This window comes from Ammodytes marinus (assembly GCF_949987685.1).
Source record: "Ammodytes marinus genome assembly, chromosome: 12".
Taxonomy (NCBI): Eukaryota; Metazoa; Chordata; class Actinopteri; order Uranoscopiformes; family Ammodytidae; genus Ammodytes; species Ammodytes marinus.
In genome coordinates, this window is record NC_137216.1 from 21860964 (window position 1) to 21876180 (window position 15217).

The window sequence follows — 15217 nt, forward strand, 5'->3', positions numbered from 1 at the left end:
TTCCTTGGGAGGGTTTGGTTTATGATTTATATCCGAGGGATGGCAAGACTGTTTTCACCCTGTACTCTTTGTATACAGGTAGCAAACAAACAAACAAGCAGTTTTATTAATATTATATTTCTCTTATCCACAAAGGAGAGGATTAATGCTTGAAGGGATTCCTGTAAAGCTAGGCGCACTGGTGATGACAACCAGCTGCCGGTTATTATTACATAAATTCCACAGTTTCTTAGTTTTGATCTCTGCTCTCTCTCCCTCTTTCATTCTCTCCCCCTCAACTCTCATTCCATATGTTCACTCCCAATGTCTGCTTAAGCCTTTCTAGGATTTCAGTAGGTAGAGAAATATCCATCCGTAGAGGTGAAGAGGAAATTATTGTCAGTCTATTGGCTCCAAATCTGAGAAAGTTCAAAACAGATCACCTCTCACCACATTAGATGTGATGTGAAGACTTCTGTTTGTTCCTTTTTTGTGCTGGCATAAGCACTGTAAAACCCAGGGATGTTCACTAATCGATGGACGCTGGGCGATAAGGCTGTGTGATTGATGGGGCCATAACTCGCCTCTCTTTCCCCCTTTCTTGAAGATGTTTGGGAACTGGACCTTCGGGACTCTCGTCTTTACTGTGCTGGTGTTCACCGTTACATTCAAGGTGTGTAAGCAAAAAAAGAACCACACATATCTACTGTATTGCAAAAATCCCTCCTGTTGGAATGAGTTCATTAACCCGTGCACGTATGCCCGGTTGTTTTGCGTGGATAAGCTCACGGCGCACACGTTAACTAGCGTGTTACATAAATGATGGACTGCACTGTCCACTCAGTTTGCACAGCAGTAAGCCCCTCGAGGCAAAGTCACTGACTTCATTGATTGGTCGGGTGTTGTATATTCTGTGTGTTTCAGCTTGCCTTGGACACACACCACTGGACCTGGATCAATCACTTTGTCATCTGGGGGTCGCTACTTTTCTACGTTATATTCTCTCTCCTCTGGGGAGGCATCATTTGGTATACAATGCTATTTTTCTCTTCTTTTTTTCCCCAGTATCTATAACTTTTATTTTGATTGGGATATTTCTAGAAAACTGACCCTTTTTTCTGCCCTGTCTGTCGCCGTGTAGGCCCTTCCTGAACTACCAGAGGATGTACTATGTCTTCATGCAGATGCTGTCCAGTGGTCCGGCCTGGCTCAGCATCATCCTGCTCATTACTGTCAGCTTGCTGCCTGATGTCATCAAGAAGGTCCTCTGCAGGACAATATGTCCCACGGCCACCGAACGCGCACAGGTACCAACTCGTCACCAACTCCACAGTAACCGAAGCTTTTTCAGTCATTATGTTCCAGAGTTAGGCTTCCGATTATTTCATGTAGCTACCTCTGATGGCCTTAAAGCCTCTTTAATAGTATAAAACTTAGTTTTAGAAAAAAATATGTTTTTACTGTCTAGACCATTTTGACAGGACTGTGTGGGTAAGGCCGTGTCATACGGTCTCCATGGCAACCGTCTTTGTTTTCTAAAGAAAATACTTATTGTGTAATAAGAACCGGAGAATAGCTTGCCTCATCTAAACCCGAATTTCTTAAAGTTTATCAAACTTAAATGACAATATCTTTCACTTGAATTGATAAATATGCTTAACTATTTTCAGACGCTTGCTATCATGCAACTAACTCCCCAAATGACCTAGTAAGTGGATTTTGTGGATTTGGATTTGCAGGGGCTTTAACTTAATGCTATGCTAAAACAATTAACCTTAATGACTCATTAATGCTTTTTCCATGTTTAAGAAAATGTAAAATGTTTTTTTACAATACAGCGCATTTTAGTTCATAAACTAAAAGGACCTGGTATACAGAATTCACTCAAATCCTAACTGATACTTTGACTGTAATAAAACCAAATGAGTAAGCTGCAAATCTATTCCACTCTATTAATCATCCAGGAAAACCCATTAGGATCCCTAATAGCTTTGAGCAACAGCGTGATTTAGAATGACTCCCTGTTCCCTGTGGCTTAGCCTCACCTTTCCCCGCCAAGCAAATTTCACCATGAATGTAAAAAATAATGAAAGGTCTGACATATTTTCTTCCTGCTTTGCCCTTTCTTTCTCTTTTTTTCTCTCCATTCTCTCTGCACCCTAATGGACCACCATCATCACAATTCTCACTTTTCTCCTTTCCCCTGTTCCTTTCATTCACCTCCTTTTTTTCTTCTTTTTTCTCTTCATTTCTCTTGTCCTGTTCCCCCCACCACACACTGCTCCTGTGTGCCTGTGCCTCTGCCCTCTGCACTCGCTCGTTCTTTCGGGGGGGGGTGACTGCAGTCCACCCGCCCGTGCCTTACTGTGGAGCCCTCCACCATCTTCATGCTTTCTCAGTCGTCCAGCAGATTGAGTTTCTGATTGGCCCAGAGAGAGGAGCAGGAAGAGGAGGTGACTCTCTCTCTGTTTTTAAGCCCCCGTCTCTGTTATGCATGGTGGCATGTCCCAGTGTAAACTACTCATCACCGCCTCAACACCTCACTAAGTGTAAAACTAACCACAAGCTAATCACAATACTGACACAGTGTTTGGTTTGCAAGCCAGGTTCAAATTTTATAGTTTTTCTTTTTCTAATAATTTGTGAAGTCAACTTTCCCATTATAAATATTTCCTGTGTTTTGTGTTCAGGTTTATATTGTTTTAGAAGTAATTGCATGGCTACCATGTTCTTTAATATTTTTGTTTCATGTTGTGACCATGGCATGTACCTTTTACTTAATTATGGTATGTGTTGGAAGGGACACAGTTTCTCTTTAGGGTTAACAGACTATATCCTGAAGTTCATATCCATGGTAAGGGGGAAAATAGTGGCACTAATCCCAGTTTTATAGCATATGTGAAATTTGAATAAAAATCAGATCAAAACTAATTTGGAGCTCAATTTCAGGTGTAAGGTGTGAATCTTGTCAGCTTCAACTTAATGTAGAAACATTGTGTATATACACCCAGTTGATAAGGGATATCTAGCTATCGTGAATGCAGTCCAGTACACAAATATACAATGCAAAATATTACCTTCATCCAAGTTATGGGGTGTTTTTTTAAACAATTTCGAATTATTTTGATTAACCTTAATGATAATTTTGGAGGCTGCATAATTGGGTGCTGTTTATTTGTATTGCTTTATACTGACAGGTGTTCCTAATTATTTCTTCCACCCCATTAAGTCAGGCTAAATAACAGAAACGCCTCCCTGTATAATGCAGTGCAATTACAACAATGCCAAGTGACAGCCTCCAAAATGATCACACATGACAACACCACTTTAAAAGTAAAAAAAAAAATTAACATAGCCCTCCATGAAAGTAAGATTTATTGCAAAGCTGTTGTATTGAACTGCCCTTGATTTAGCTTGGTGTAACCTGATGAACTGGCAACCGAGAAACCATTATCATCTCCTTTCCTTTTTAACGTCATCCACAGAAGGTAAGGGCAGCAGTGGGGACCCCTGAGCGCCGTGTGGCCTCTGGCTTTGCTTGTGGAGGGGGAAGCGATGAGAGGGACCCGCTCAACCCCCATAGGACCTGTGAGGAAGGCAGTGGAGATAAAGCTACTAGGACTTATGACTCCACTATGTCACACAGCCACAGCACCCCACGCAGCAAACCCTAGAATACAACCCCCCCTGCCCCCCTCCCTGAGTTGGGGCTAGGGTCGCCATGGTAACAGCAACACAGGGGGCGTTGACTGCGGGGAGTCTGGGGTTCTTAACGCTGCTGCCATGTTGCTTCCCGCTGCTCTGCACTGCATGGGGCTTGCTGTCGTCCTCTGTGTAGGATGGGCGTATTCAACTGCATCCTAAATACACAAGAAATGTCCAATCGGCCAAACCGTACTTTCAGGAATCACAATCTCCGATTAACTCTGCAGGGCTGTTTTCCAAACGCGTGCTGTGCTTTTCGCTGCATGTGGGAACGGGAATTAACTTGATCTGGGGTAGCAGCCAAATGAGATAAATCTTATCCTCTTTTTTAATTAGGGGTAATTAACAAGTAGCAGGTTTTGATGTGACTCCTCTTTGGTTGTGGACTGTAGCCTAAGACGGATGCAAGAGTAAGGTTGAGGGGCTCAAACGGTATGGTATCTTCTAGGTCAGCGGAGGTTAAGTTTGGAAATGTGAAAAGACCGTCAGTTTTTAGAGGTTCACACAGATTTTATGAACATTAAGTTGATGTTTGAGGTAATATTTAATTAGGCTTAATTAAGATCACAAGATGGTTACCTAATCCATTATGGATGTCACAGCAAAAACTGATCTAAAAAACTCTTGACAAACCATGTACCGTGTAGCTACAAAAAGTGTCATCTTGTACCAGGAAAACTGATGACACCTGGTGTTGGAAGATGGAATAGCAAAATTTTGTCATTCATTTCATGAGCATGCTAATCATACAAGGATGTTTTTCTCTTTCCATGGCATGCTGTAATTAATCGTTACAACTACACATCTTGATATCTATATAATCCAAACCTTATGAGCCTTCTGAATATAACCCTGCTGTTCGATCCTATATGCATCCAGCCTTCTTTTAATCGGTTTGCATGAACAACTACTGTGATTTGATCTGCATGGTGCAATTATTTAAATTTCTTCTCCCACTTCTGTCTTTTTGGATATTCTCGTGACCATGCATCCTTTTATCTCTCCATAGGATGTGGAGAAGCTGTTGCATGGTGGCATCACAGAGCAGACTCCAATGTCCTCCCACCACTCCTATAAAGGCACCAGCCCGGACTCCTCTCACCTCCACCTGGGCACCGTGGACATGCTGTCTGTCTGCAGGCCCGACCCCCTTCCCCACAAACTACTGGCCCATTTAACCGAGGGGGGAGGGGCAGACCTGCGCTCTCTCAGCCCCTACATGCTCCGTCTCTCTGGGGCGGGATTCGCCTACTACGCTCCAGGGCCGGAGACCTCCGTGTGAAACCACAAAGAATGGACTCTGACTGGAACTATTAGGTATGTTGTGGGTCAAAAAACAGAAAGTACATCCCCACAAGGTGCGGCCGAGATCTGAATCTCAACTGTCGATTAAGCAAATAACAAAACAAAAAGTGTTCACAGTTCACACACCCACACATCAACCTCCATGCTGAGTTCACCATGTGCATTTTCTGGGCTTTCGCCTGAGTGGACAAACCCTTTTTGAATATCTCAGCCCTGATGCCTCATCTTCATACTTCGGTAAAAAAAAAGAATTTGTTTAATTTTAATCTCTCACTTTCATCGAAGTTCCTCTTACTCTTACTTGAAAAAGTCTAAGAACATAAAGTGGGAACCATATGGAACTGTCCTGTGTCAATATGTCAACTGTTGGCCTTTCTGTGTTCCTTTCCCTTCATTTTTTATTTTTTATTTCCTTCTTTGTGAATGTTTGTCGAAAAACATTTTATATGTAATATGTATATATGTGGTCCGGCCAAGTAAGGGGCAGCTGGTCAAGCTCAGCCCTTTAGGTGTTTGTGTGTGTGTGTGTGTGTGTGTGTGTGTGTGTGTGTGTGTGTGTGTGTGTGTGTGTGTGTGTGTGTGTGTGTGTGTGTGTGTGTGTGTGTGTGTGTGTGTGTGTGTGTGTGTGTGTGTGTGTGTGTGTGTGTGTGTGTGTGTGTGTGTGTGTGTGTGTGTGTGTGTGTTGCGTATGCGTATGCATGTGCGCGAGTGTATGCATGAATTTGCCAGTTACTGTATGTTTGTACAGTATGTGACACACCTTTGCCTTACAGGTAACCACACAGCATGAGGCTAAGGAGCCAAAGGAGAAAGGTGTCAAAAAAAATATATAGGCTATATATATAAAAAAAATACTAATTATGAAAAACAAAAATCAGAAGTGGTGTATTACAAAGCCTTACACTCACACACACCCATCAGCTGAATGAGGAGAAACGGGGAAAATCTGAAGAGGGATGTGCAGTTTTCTAGCCGCCCTGCCTTAATTCATAGACGCCCATTTTATTCAGTGAATTATATTTCTAGGTCAATGGAAACAATTGTTTGTGAGTGGACAAGAAAGGTTCACAGGGACATACATGTCTGGTACAGTGTGTCTGTTATTGCTCTTCTTTTACCCTCACGATTGTGTGGCCTTCTGTTCTGGTCTTATCTGCCTGTATGTAGCATGTCGGGTCCCTCTGCTGCATGCTGAACTGCTCGTCTCTATCCCTTCTTCCTTTATCCTCCTTCGTTCCACACACACACCATTCATCATGAAGCATATCCTGACACCTTTTCCTTCTCCTAGCAAAGAGCACACTGTACCCACTCCCGCCTCCGTGTGGCTGCATAGGGTAACAGCAGCAACCCGAGACTGATGGGAGTCTTTTTTTTATTTATGGATGTCCTAAATGACTTGCTGTTCCTCACTGTTGCATTATGCTTGTACGTTTTTTGCTGCCATGATCTGTGTTATGCAAAAGTTAACGTAAGAATGCTAATGTCATGTTTTCACTTTAAATATTTTTTTTTCATTTGCATTAATCCATGGGTTTTTCTGTATTGTTTTTAAAATGATTGATGGCGGTCACTGTTGATGTATGGATGTAATTTAAACAAAACCTTTTTGATATATGTATATTGTGGTGAGGAAAAGGGGCGTCATGTTATTATAGTCTGTTGTAAGAAGGAGGGAGACTTGAATCGGCAATGTCACAATCAAATCAATAGAATGTTGAACTGCTTTCTTGTCCTCCAGCTGAATATTGTAGCTCATTATGGATGAACCTCTTTTCTGCATCTCTTAACATCTGAAGTCCTCTCTGTCCAAAGCATATCCGTGACTGACTCGGGAAGTCTTGAATGTCAGATACTGAAGCATTTTTGTATGTTGTTTATACAGTTTATTTTCATACACACCACCATTTGCCAACATGTATAGATTTAGGAACTGGTGTTCATTTTTTTATTTTTTATTTTTATTTTTTTTACTGGGGCACAGCTATTTTATTGGTTTAGTGAAGGTCTGGATTAGTCTCTTTTCAGTTGTGTGGAGGCCCACAAGCCTCCACATGCTTTTGGACTTGGGGGGGGGGGCCTCAACATCCTGACCTCAGTAGATTAATAGAAGGGCCTTGGTGCTTGTTATGCAGTGTCCCACCTCACTGTGCTGTTGCCATAATGTATCAAGACATATTCTACATGTCACACACCAATTCCACCACGATAATGTTGTGCGGTCGGTTTTACATCAATTCTTTAAATTCAGTCTCCATTCAACACATAGGTTTTTCACCACTTCTTGTCATTTATTCGTTGTCCATTCAGAATATTTCTTTTGCTACTTTTGTATCCCAGAGAAAAAAAGAATATATTTTAACTCTGTTAGAATGTGTGTTCAGGTTTGTAACCAAAATGAGAGCAACATATACATTCTATGATTCATTAGAGATTTACCAATATGTATGTCTACACACACACACACACACACACACACACACACACACACACACACACACACACACACTGCACTTTGTTCTACAACAGATCAGTATTTCCCCCCAAAATAAGGTCTATTGTCATTTGACTGGGGTTTCTAAGTGTTCACTCTTCCTCACAAGTTATTTTTCTAAGAATGTAATGGATGTGAGAAAAAAAAAGTGACCAAATAATTTGACTAGGAGTGGTGTGTAAGTGTCAGCCGCTGTCTCAAATGGGTGTATCGCACCAGCCTCTTACTGCTGATCAGAATGTCAAACTTGCTTTTTTCTTCTTCTAAGTGCATCAGCAGAACAGCAGGTGCTCATCCCATCATTCCTGAGCTTGGCAAAGGTGTGAAATGTCGACTGCTGTGCTCCGGGCAGTACGCTTCATATCATAACTTCAGTACAGCACTGTTTGTATTTACTAAACGGGTTTTGAGATTTTTAATTTTTTTTTTTTTTTGGAATAAAGATTTAAAAAGTTCACCTGTTGACTTTTATGCCAGCCTGTCTGTAGCAAAACAAGGGCAAAGCACCGTACTGTCATTCTGCTTGTAATAAAGAAAGAGTGAAAACACAAGAGTCCTCAGTGTTAATGTTGCAGATTATTAATATAATGTAATTTTTGTATTTTTTCTCTGCCAGTCCTGACCTCTCCTGTCATTTCAGACTCTGTCCACCTGCTGCCACCCAGTCAGTCGTTTTGTATGTATACCTGCACAGTGCACACATAGTATTCTGGCACATTATTGTATTCAGTTTAATGATACTCCACACTGTATTTAGCTCCTAACATCAGACTCAGATATTTTTCCCATTACAATAGATATGGAAACCTCACAGCTGACAGTTTCATATGAACAGTTCTTCTTGAAATTATAGATTATTAATGATCTAATTATCCACCTAATTATCTATCTGGAGTTATCCATACAGTTCCCTTGTATTGGATACTGATTCTGAAAACAGATGTTCATTTTGAAGGAGTCAATGGGCCTGAATTATATTTAGCTGCTTCGGGTTAAGGTGCCTTTTATTGTACATATTGGATTGCTTTCACACTGTCGTGGATTATTGGGACATTTCAAGAGAGCAGATCAATGGTTAATGCCATTGGTGACAAATATCACAGGACTAAAAGTCAAAATGTCTGCAGTGAAAAGGACCTATTGCACTCCAGCTGTCTGACTGTGTTTAGCCAGCCTGCTGTCTTTGCAAAAGACTGCTTCTTGCTTTCCTCCGTTCTGAATGTAGTAAACCTTGTATAAATTTTATTAAATAAAAAAAACTGCAAGTATTTTTCAATCAAGGATGAAAGCTGAAGCAGGACTTGCCTTAATCGGTGAGTCATTATTTGATAATACAATAAATAGCATATTCGATATGGAAACTTAATAAGGGGGTTTGGTATAATAATATAATGCAACGTTCTCTACCACCATGGTATCAAGGGTTAGGGTCCTTTTTTCCTATCCCTTTTTTCAGGTTCTATGTTATTCTTATGTCCGTATCAACTTACAGAACTCGTGTCCGTGTCAAGTTGTTTGTTTAATAATTTTACGGATGCACCTTTATATGATTAGCTGAGTACAAGTGAAGCAACTATGTGTTGCAAAATAAACCTTTATTAGTTTATAAAGAGTATCGTATTCCAGTGAAAGGACAATCAAAATATACACTTTTTAAACCAAGACATTTTTGCCATAACCAAGTGTCGTCACATGGGGGCAATGCAGCATAATCAACAGTGCATGACCAGTGTTTTGCTGTTTTTTTCTGCGGATGAGACTGTTCCATGACACAGCCGCTGCTATGCCTTTTCGTCTACACTGGGTGTCACTACTGGATCAGTTTGTGTTTGGTGTGAAACTGCAACTGCTGACCTTCACTTTCCCCTCCCCCCTCTCTGTCTGCCAGGTCTGCACAGGTTTGCACCATCATGTGTGTGTGTGTTTGCTGTGTGACTGAAGCATGTGTGATTAAGGCTGCCTGCTCCTGCTCCAACTCCTCCCCATCTTCATAGCCTGGCATCCTTTGCTATGCGGAGGACTCGTCACTGCAGTCCGGGGCTGAACTAGCCATAGCAACCTCAGCATCAGCATCCTCCCTCGCCCTCGGAGGCATCATCATTTTCTCACAAGCAATCTACTTCAGCTGCACACACCCCCTCCCTACCTCCCTCCCTCTCTCTCTCTCTCTTGCATCCATGTATCGCACAAGACAGCAGCGAGGGAGTCACATCCAGGGCTAGTTCTGCCTTTATCCCCTATCTGCTCAGCTGAGCTTGCAACAGCCCCCCTCCCCCCCACCATCCCCCCATTCCTCTTCTCCCATCATCATCTGGTCTCTGGAGCTCCGTTGGGTAAAAAAGCAGTCAAGCTGTCTCTTCTCCCCGCGATAGTGTCCGTTGGCTGGGCAGCTGGTCTTCCGCTGGCCCTCTGGAGGATGATCCTGTGGATGAAGACGGAGGAGATGGCCATTGGTGAGCTGCTGGAGAGACTGAGGACCGTCACCCAAAGCATAGGTGGGTGACAACAACACACTCAACACACTATTATACTGTCGTCACCTGAAGTCCCTGGTCTTTAAAACATTTAAAATGCGTAGGATTATATACCGTATGTTCGCCTGACACATTGATTGATATAGGTGAAACACTAATGATCGATATGATGTCGTGTCTCTTGCTTGGTTAAATCGGGACCAAATCAAATGTGAAAGAAGGGGTGTTTTTGAAGGACATGCAACATCGTCACTGAGTTGCAAAGATGAATCGCTGCAGAAAACCATGCTATAGGTTTAGTGTCTTTCTCTCTTGCTGCGTTCAAGCTATAGGCAGGTGTTTGGCCAGCTGTGTATTATGAGACCTGCTTATAAAGTTGAATGCTTGCCATGGTAAAATCTAATATTGATGAGTCATTTTATTGGATCCAGTCAGGGGGGGAAAGTAGTTCACTGTGTCGTGATCGGTCGTGACACTAGAACGGAAATATTTGTATCAGGTTGATTTGTGTTGTAATACAATACTGATAACAACACCTCACTGACCCTGTTTCCTCAGTGCTCCACCCTATTCAGTTACAGTATTTGGTATGTGTTTGATCGGAGAAGGTGTTGTGGGCAGAAAATACAAGACAGCGACGTATACAGTATATGATCCTATCCCCAGTGCATCCCTCGACAGAGAACTTAACACAGACTTGTCACTTCAAGTAGTCACTGTGCTTCTTATATTTTGTTGTTAAGTCGTGCTTTCTATGTTTTTATGCAGCCCCCCACTGTGTGTAAACATTTATAGCCTTTTCCTATTTGCCCTGGACCAACAAACACTGCTGCAGGGAAACATGTCAGGCCCCTGATTTCTGTTTGTAGTGCAAATTCATTGCTTAGTCATGGAATTGAAAGCTATTACCGAGCCCTTTTTTCTAGCCGACATGAGCACCGTCTTCCAGACTGTAGATTTGATGTCCTGCCACTGACTGAAGGACAGCTTTTTTTTCTCCTTCGTTAAACTAAGCCAATAATATGTTTAATATCGCTGATGTTTGCTTCTCTTTTCTTTTGATCCATTTATAGAGATCTCCCCTTAATCCACTCACTGCAAGCACACACAGCCTCTCTCACAAGCATGGATGCACACCATCACATTACACCTTTCATTTCACCCTGTGCTGCTGATATTGTCTAATTAGAGGTCAGTGATTCTGGTCTCACCATTCGCTAACCCTTCCTAGTGTAGTTTTCCACTACAGCTATTTAGCTGTATTTTCTGCGGAACTGCGTATGTACAGCTGCAGCATGTGTGCAGAGGTAAGAGGACTGATGGCTAGTATCTGCTTTATACAGTGAATTCACTCAGTCTATTTGACTTTCTGGATGATTTTTGAATCGTCTATGATGGGTTGGGCAATCATTAATAAAGCACACTTGGCTTCAGTTGCATCTTCTCCTCCTTAGCAACAGAGATAATGATGGTGGTGAGTGGGTGGACTTGAGCAAGGAAGGTGCATGGTTCTGCCCAAGCTAGGGGAATACAACTGAACAACTGAGCGGATCTGAAGGAGAATTACAAGATGCATCACTCTCCTCCATATGATGAAATTATAAGCATAACATTAAATAAAAAAATACAATGAAAAAGTTTCATATTTTTCTATTGAAGTGCACAGGCATTAAGTGTGTGACATTACACGTATAGCAATTGCATACATGCAATCATTGACTGCCACTCTGTTGGCTCTGAAATGTGACAGGAATGTGCTGTGGCAGGAGGAGGAGAGCAGTAAGCGGCTCAGAGAAGTGACTGTAACACTGATCACAGCAGACAGCACAGTGAGGAAGGGAGAGTGAGGAAAAGAGATCCAGGGTAACAAAGTCAACTGAGGATGAATAGGATTTAGCATTGTCTAATCCGGCAAACTGCTCGCTTCTCCTGAGCTGAAAAGGAGAAGAATGAAGAAAAGAGAACCCTTTTGTTGGTTTATTTTTCACCAAGGAATAAGTTAAAAAAAACACTTATTGTCCTAGTATTAGCTCCTGGTTTCTTACGGCCTCTTCAAATTGATATACAATCATGAAAATCTATCTGCATCCCACGCTGTCTGCATTTGACTCTTTTGGTGAAAATCTTTAGTGGCAGTGATCCAATCCATCTATCTATCAGTGTAGTCTTTCAGTCAGCAGTGAGAGGGCAGAGCTGTGTAGCACACATATCTGTGCTCAGTCGATGTGTGCAGCATTTCTTTATTTCATATGAATAAATCATTTTGGTTCTGGAGAAGCAACTCCATAAGGGTACATGCAGATATGTACAATATTTTATGAAAATCCATCCAGTAGTTGTTGAGATATTTTACTCAAAACCAAATCACCAATACATTTCCAGGGAACCATGTTTATGTGCAAAACCTGCCAATCCATGTAGATGTTGAACTATTTCCTAGGATGGGTCAAGACTTTCCATGCCACATAAAAAGTCAGGGGATCATCTTCTTGGAACCACTAATATGTGAACAAAATGTCATCGCAATCAATGTAATAGTTTCTGAAATATTCCAGTCTGGACCAAAGTGGTGGGCGGTTTGTCCAAAATTGCCACCCCTAGAGCCAGGCCCTTATATGGCTAAAACACATAATGTAAATTAAGCCCTTGTGAAAAAAACAACAGCAGTTTAATTAGTGGTGAAGAGATATTTGTTACTTACACAGCTGATCACAAAAAGTCTTTCCTTTAATGTCCAGCTGGGCATTTAACCTACTTCTAGTTGATTTAAAGGGACACATCAAGTTCATAGAGACACAGGCATCAGCTTTTCCGTCAGGAATGTGTTTGCCTGCAGCCAGTGGTGCTTTGGGGGACCGCTATAATTATTGTGCTATAATTATTGTGCAATAATTACAGCATATTATAGGCTGTGATTGGATGTATTTCTGAGCTGAGTATGGCTGGTATTCACACCTCCCTGTTTGTGTGTGTGTGTGTGTGTGTGTGTGTGTGTGTGTGTGTGTGTGTGGGTGTGGTGTGTGTGTGTGTGTGTGTGTGTGTGTGTGTGTGTGTGTGTGTGTGTGTGTGTGTGTGTGTGTGTGTGTGTGTGTGTGTGTGTGTGTGTGTGTTGTATTTGTGAGTGTGAGCCAGGCAGGAGCTGAGGTTTATAAAAAGTGTCTGAGCTCCAAGCAGCTCAGCTGTCTCACAAGTTCAAGAATTGCATGTGTTGATGAAAAGCACAACGGGGAGAGTGACCATGACTTATAAATCAGATATTTAGAAGACACTCATTGTTGCTATGATGAGTATCTGGTTCCTTTTTAGCTTTAGGTCACTTCAGGACTTATTCAACTGTGCACTTCATCCCTAAAGGCACAGCAGGTGTATAGCCAGATGGATCAGGTAGGGGCGTCGGATTCCCTAGGGACAGTAGGGGGAAAAAATGTGTCACTAGTAATATGCAAAGACCACTTAATAATCACTAGCAATAAGTTTGATAAAAAAAGAAACAAAATATAACCACCCTCGTCCATCAATGTCTAGTCAATGCAGCCTATTAGTTACATACGGTTAATAGATCTCATTCTCTACTACTACTCGCTTCCCTAACCCAATATCACTAAGCGGATTGGCTTTGCCATGTCTTGCTATGGTGTGAGAGGCTGCAGCTACATCTGGTTGTAAGAAGCGCCAAAGCTCCATTTACTAGATGTGCATGTAAATTAAAGGAGGAAATCACCATCCTTAGTACATTTATTTCGCCATTAACTGATTGTTTGATAGCTAGGTGTGTGTGTGTGTGTGTGTGTGTGTGTGTGTGTGTGTGTGTGTGTGTGTGTGTGTGTGTGTGTGTGTGTGTGTGTGTGTGTGTGTGTGTGTGTGTGTGTGTGTGTGCGTGTGTGTGCACATGCTCTAGTGTTGATGTGACAGAAGCTGCTGGTGAATCACTTTGGCCTATAAGAAACGTCCAGTCTAGTCACTTGGGCTTGCTATGGTACAGATCACATGTTGCCAGAGAATGAATCTTACTGACTTAAATGTTTCCTCTAGCGCCACCATAAGATTGACCTTTATTTTTGTAAGTGAAATGTTTGAATTCATCCAAAATATCTAAGGCCATAGCCATGTTTATGACAAAATACCTGCAATATAAAGCCATTCCCATCAGCTTAAGTTCTATTTTTAATTCGCAACATCAGTATATCAGCATTGTCATTGTAGGGATGTTAGTATGCTGACGTTAGCATTTGGCTCAAGGCTGTGACATAGTACATCCTCACTGCGTAACTAGCATAACTGTGCACTTTAGTCTTGTTGTTGTTATGAATTGTGATGGTCTTTGTGGATTTCAACTGCTTTCGGTCATAATGGTAACTTATGGTTGAAGACGATGGTAGGTTGTAAGAACTTCTGTGTATATTTTGGTGTCTGTCCACAAATCCAGGTCCATGTAAGTGGAAAGTCATGTAGAGGCAAACATTGAGGAAGGAATATAGATAAAGTAAAAATACAGGAGTTGGGTGATGGCACAAAGGAGGGGTCGGACCTGATTATCAGGGAATGGCAGCGGAAAAGGGTGGGGGGGGGACAGAGAGAGGAATGGAGGGTTGTTGTGGGTACACGGCTGAGTGACATGTCCTGCAGTCGCCTCATCAGTATGTGTGAGAGTGCAGCTCATCTCATCTCTATTCTAAGCCTATAAACTGCAGGCTGCCTTTTGCTTGCCAGCTTTAACCACAGAAAAGCAGCCACGCACACACACACACACACACACACACACACACACACACACACACACACACACACACACACACACACACACACACACACACACAGAAAGACACTCTTAAAATCCTGCCAAAAAAAAAATCCTCTTCTCTCCCATCAAAGAAGGAGCTCCTCCACCTATAAGCTACTGACTATACTGTATATTTATACACAACACACCGTCAGCTGTCTAAGTCCTCCACACAGTTTAATTTGTAGTCATCTTTTATATGTTGTCGTTTTTCCTGGTTCACCGGTGAATGAACGCATTGAAAGAATCTGAGAAGAGGAGTGAGAGAAAAGGCAGATTAGTTAAGGAATGGAGGAATATAATTAGCCCTAGCAGCAGAAGGGGATTTGTGCTCCACCGGCTGCCCCTCCACCCTCCTCCTCCTCCACTCTCATCCTTCCTTGGAAAACCCACGCTTTACTGACCGGTCAATAGTTACACTTGCGACGAGGTGTGTGTGTGTGTGTGTGCTCTGAGTTACCAGAGATTGTGTGTGTGTTG

The 15217-nt window shown here is 42.1% G+C and overlaps 1 protein-coding gene across 1 annotated transcript in view; it reads left to right on the top strand.

The window, feature by feature from the left end:
- Positions 1–4966, top strand: part of LOC307258195 (phospholipid-transporting ATPase IH-like) — a gene marked incomplete at both ends in the record, with an annotated part of 30811 nt that extends 25845 nt beyond the window's left edge. The window contains 4 exons of the mRNA XM_080037646.1: positions 587–652; positions 904–1007; positions 1121–1286; positions 4694–4966. Of these exons, the coding sequence (XP_079893772.1) occupies positions 587–652; positions 904–1007; positions 1121–1286; positions 4694–4966 (609 nt within the window). The remainder of the gene's footprint in view (positions 1–586; positions 653–903; positions 1008–1120; positions 1287–4693) is intronic.
- Between the last annotated feature and the right edge of the window lie 10251 nt (positions 4967–15217).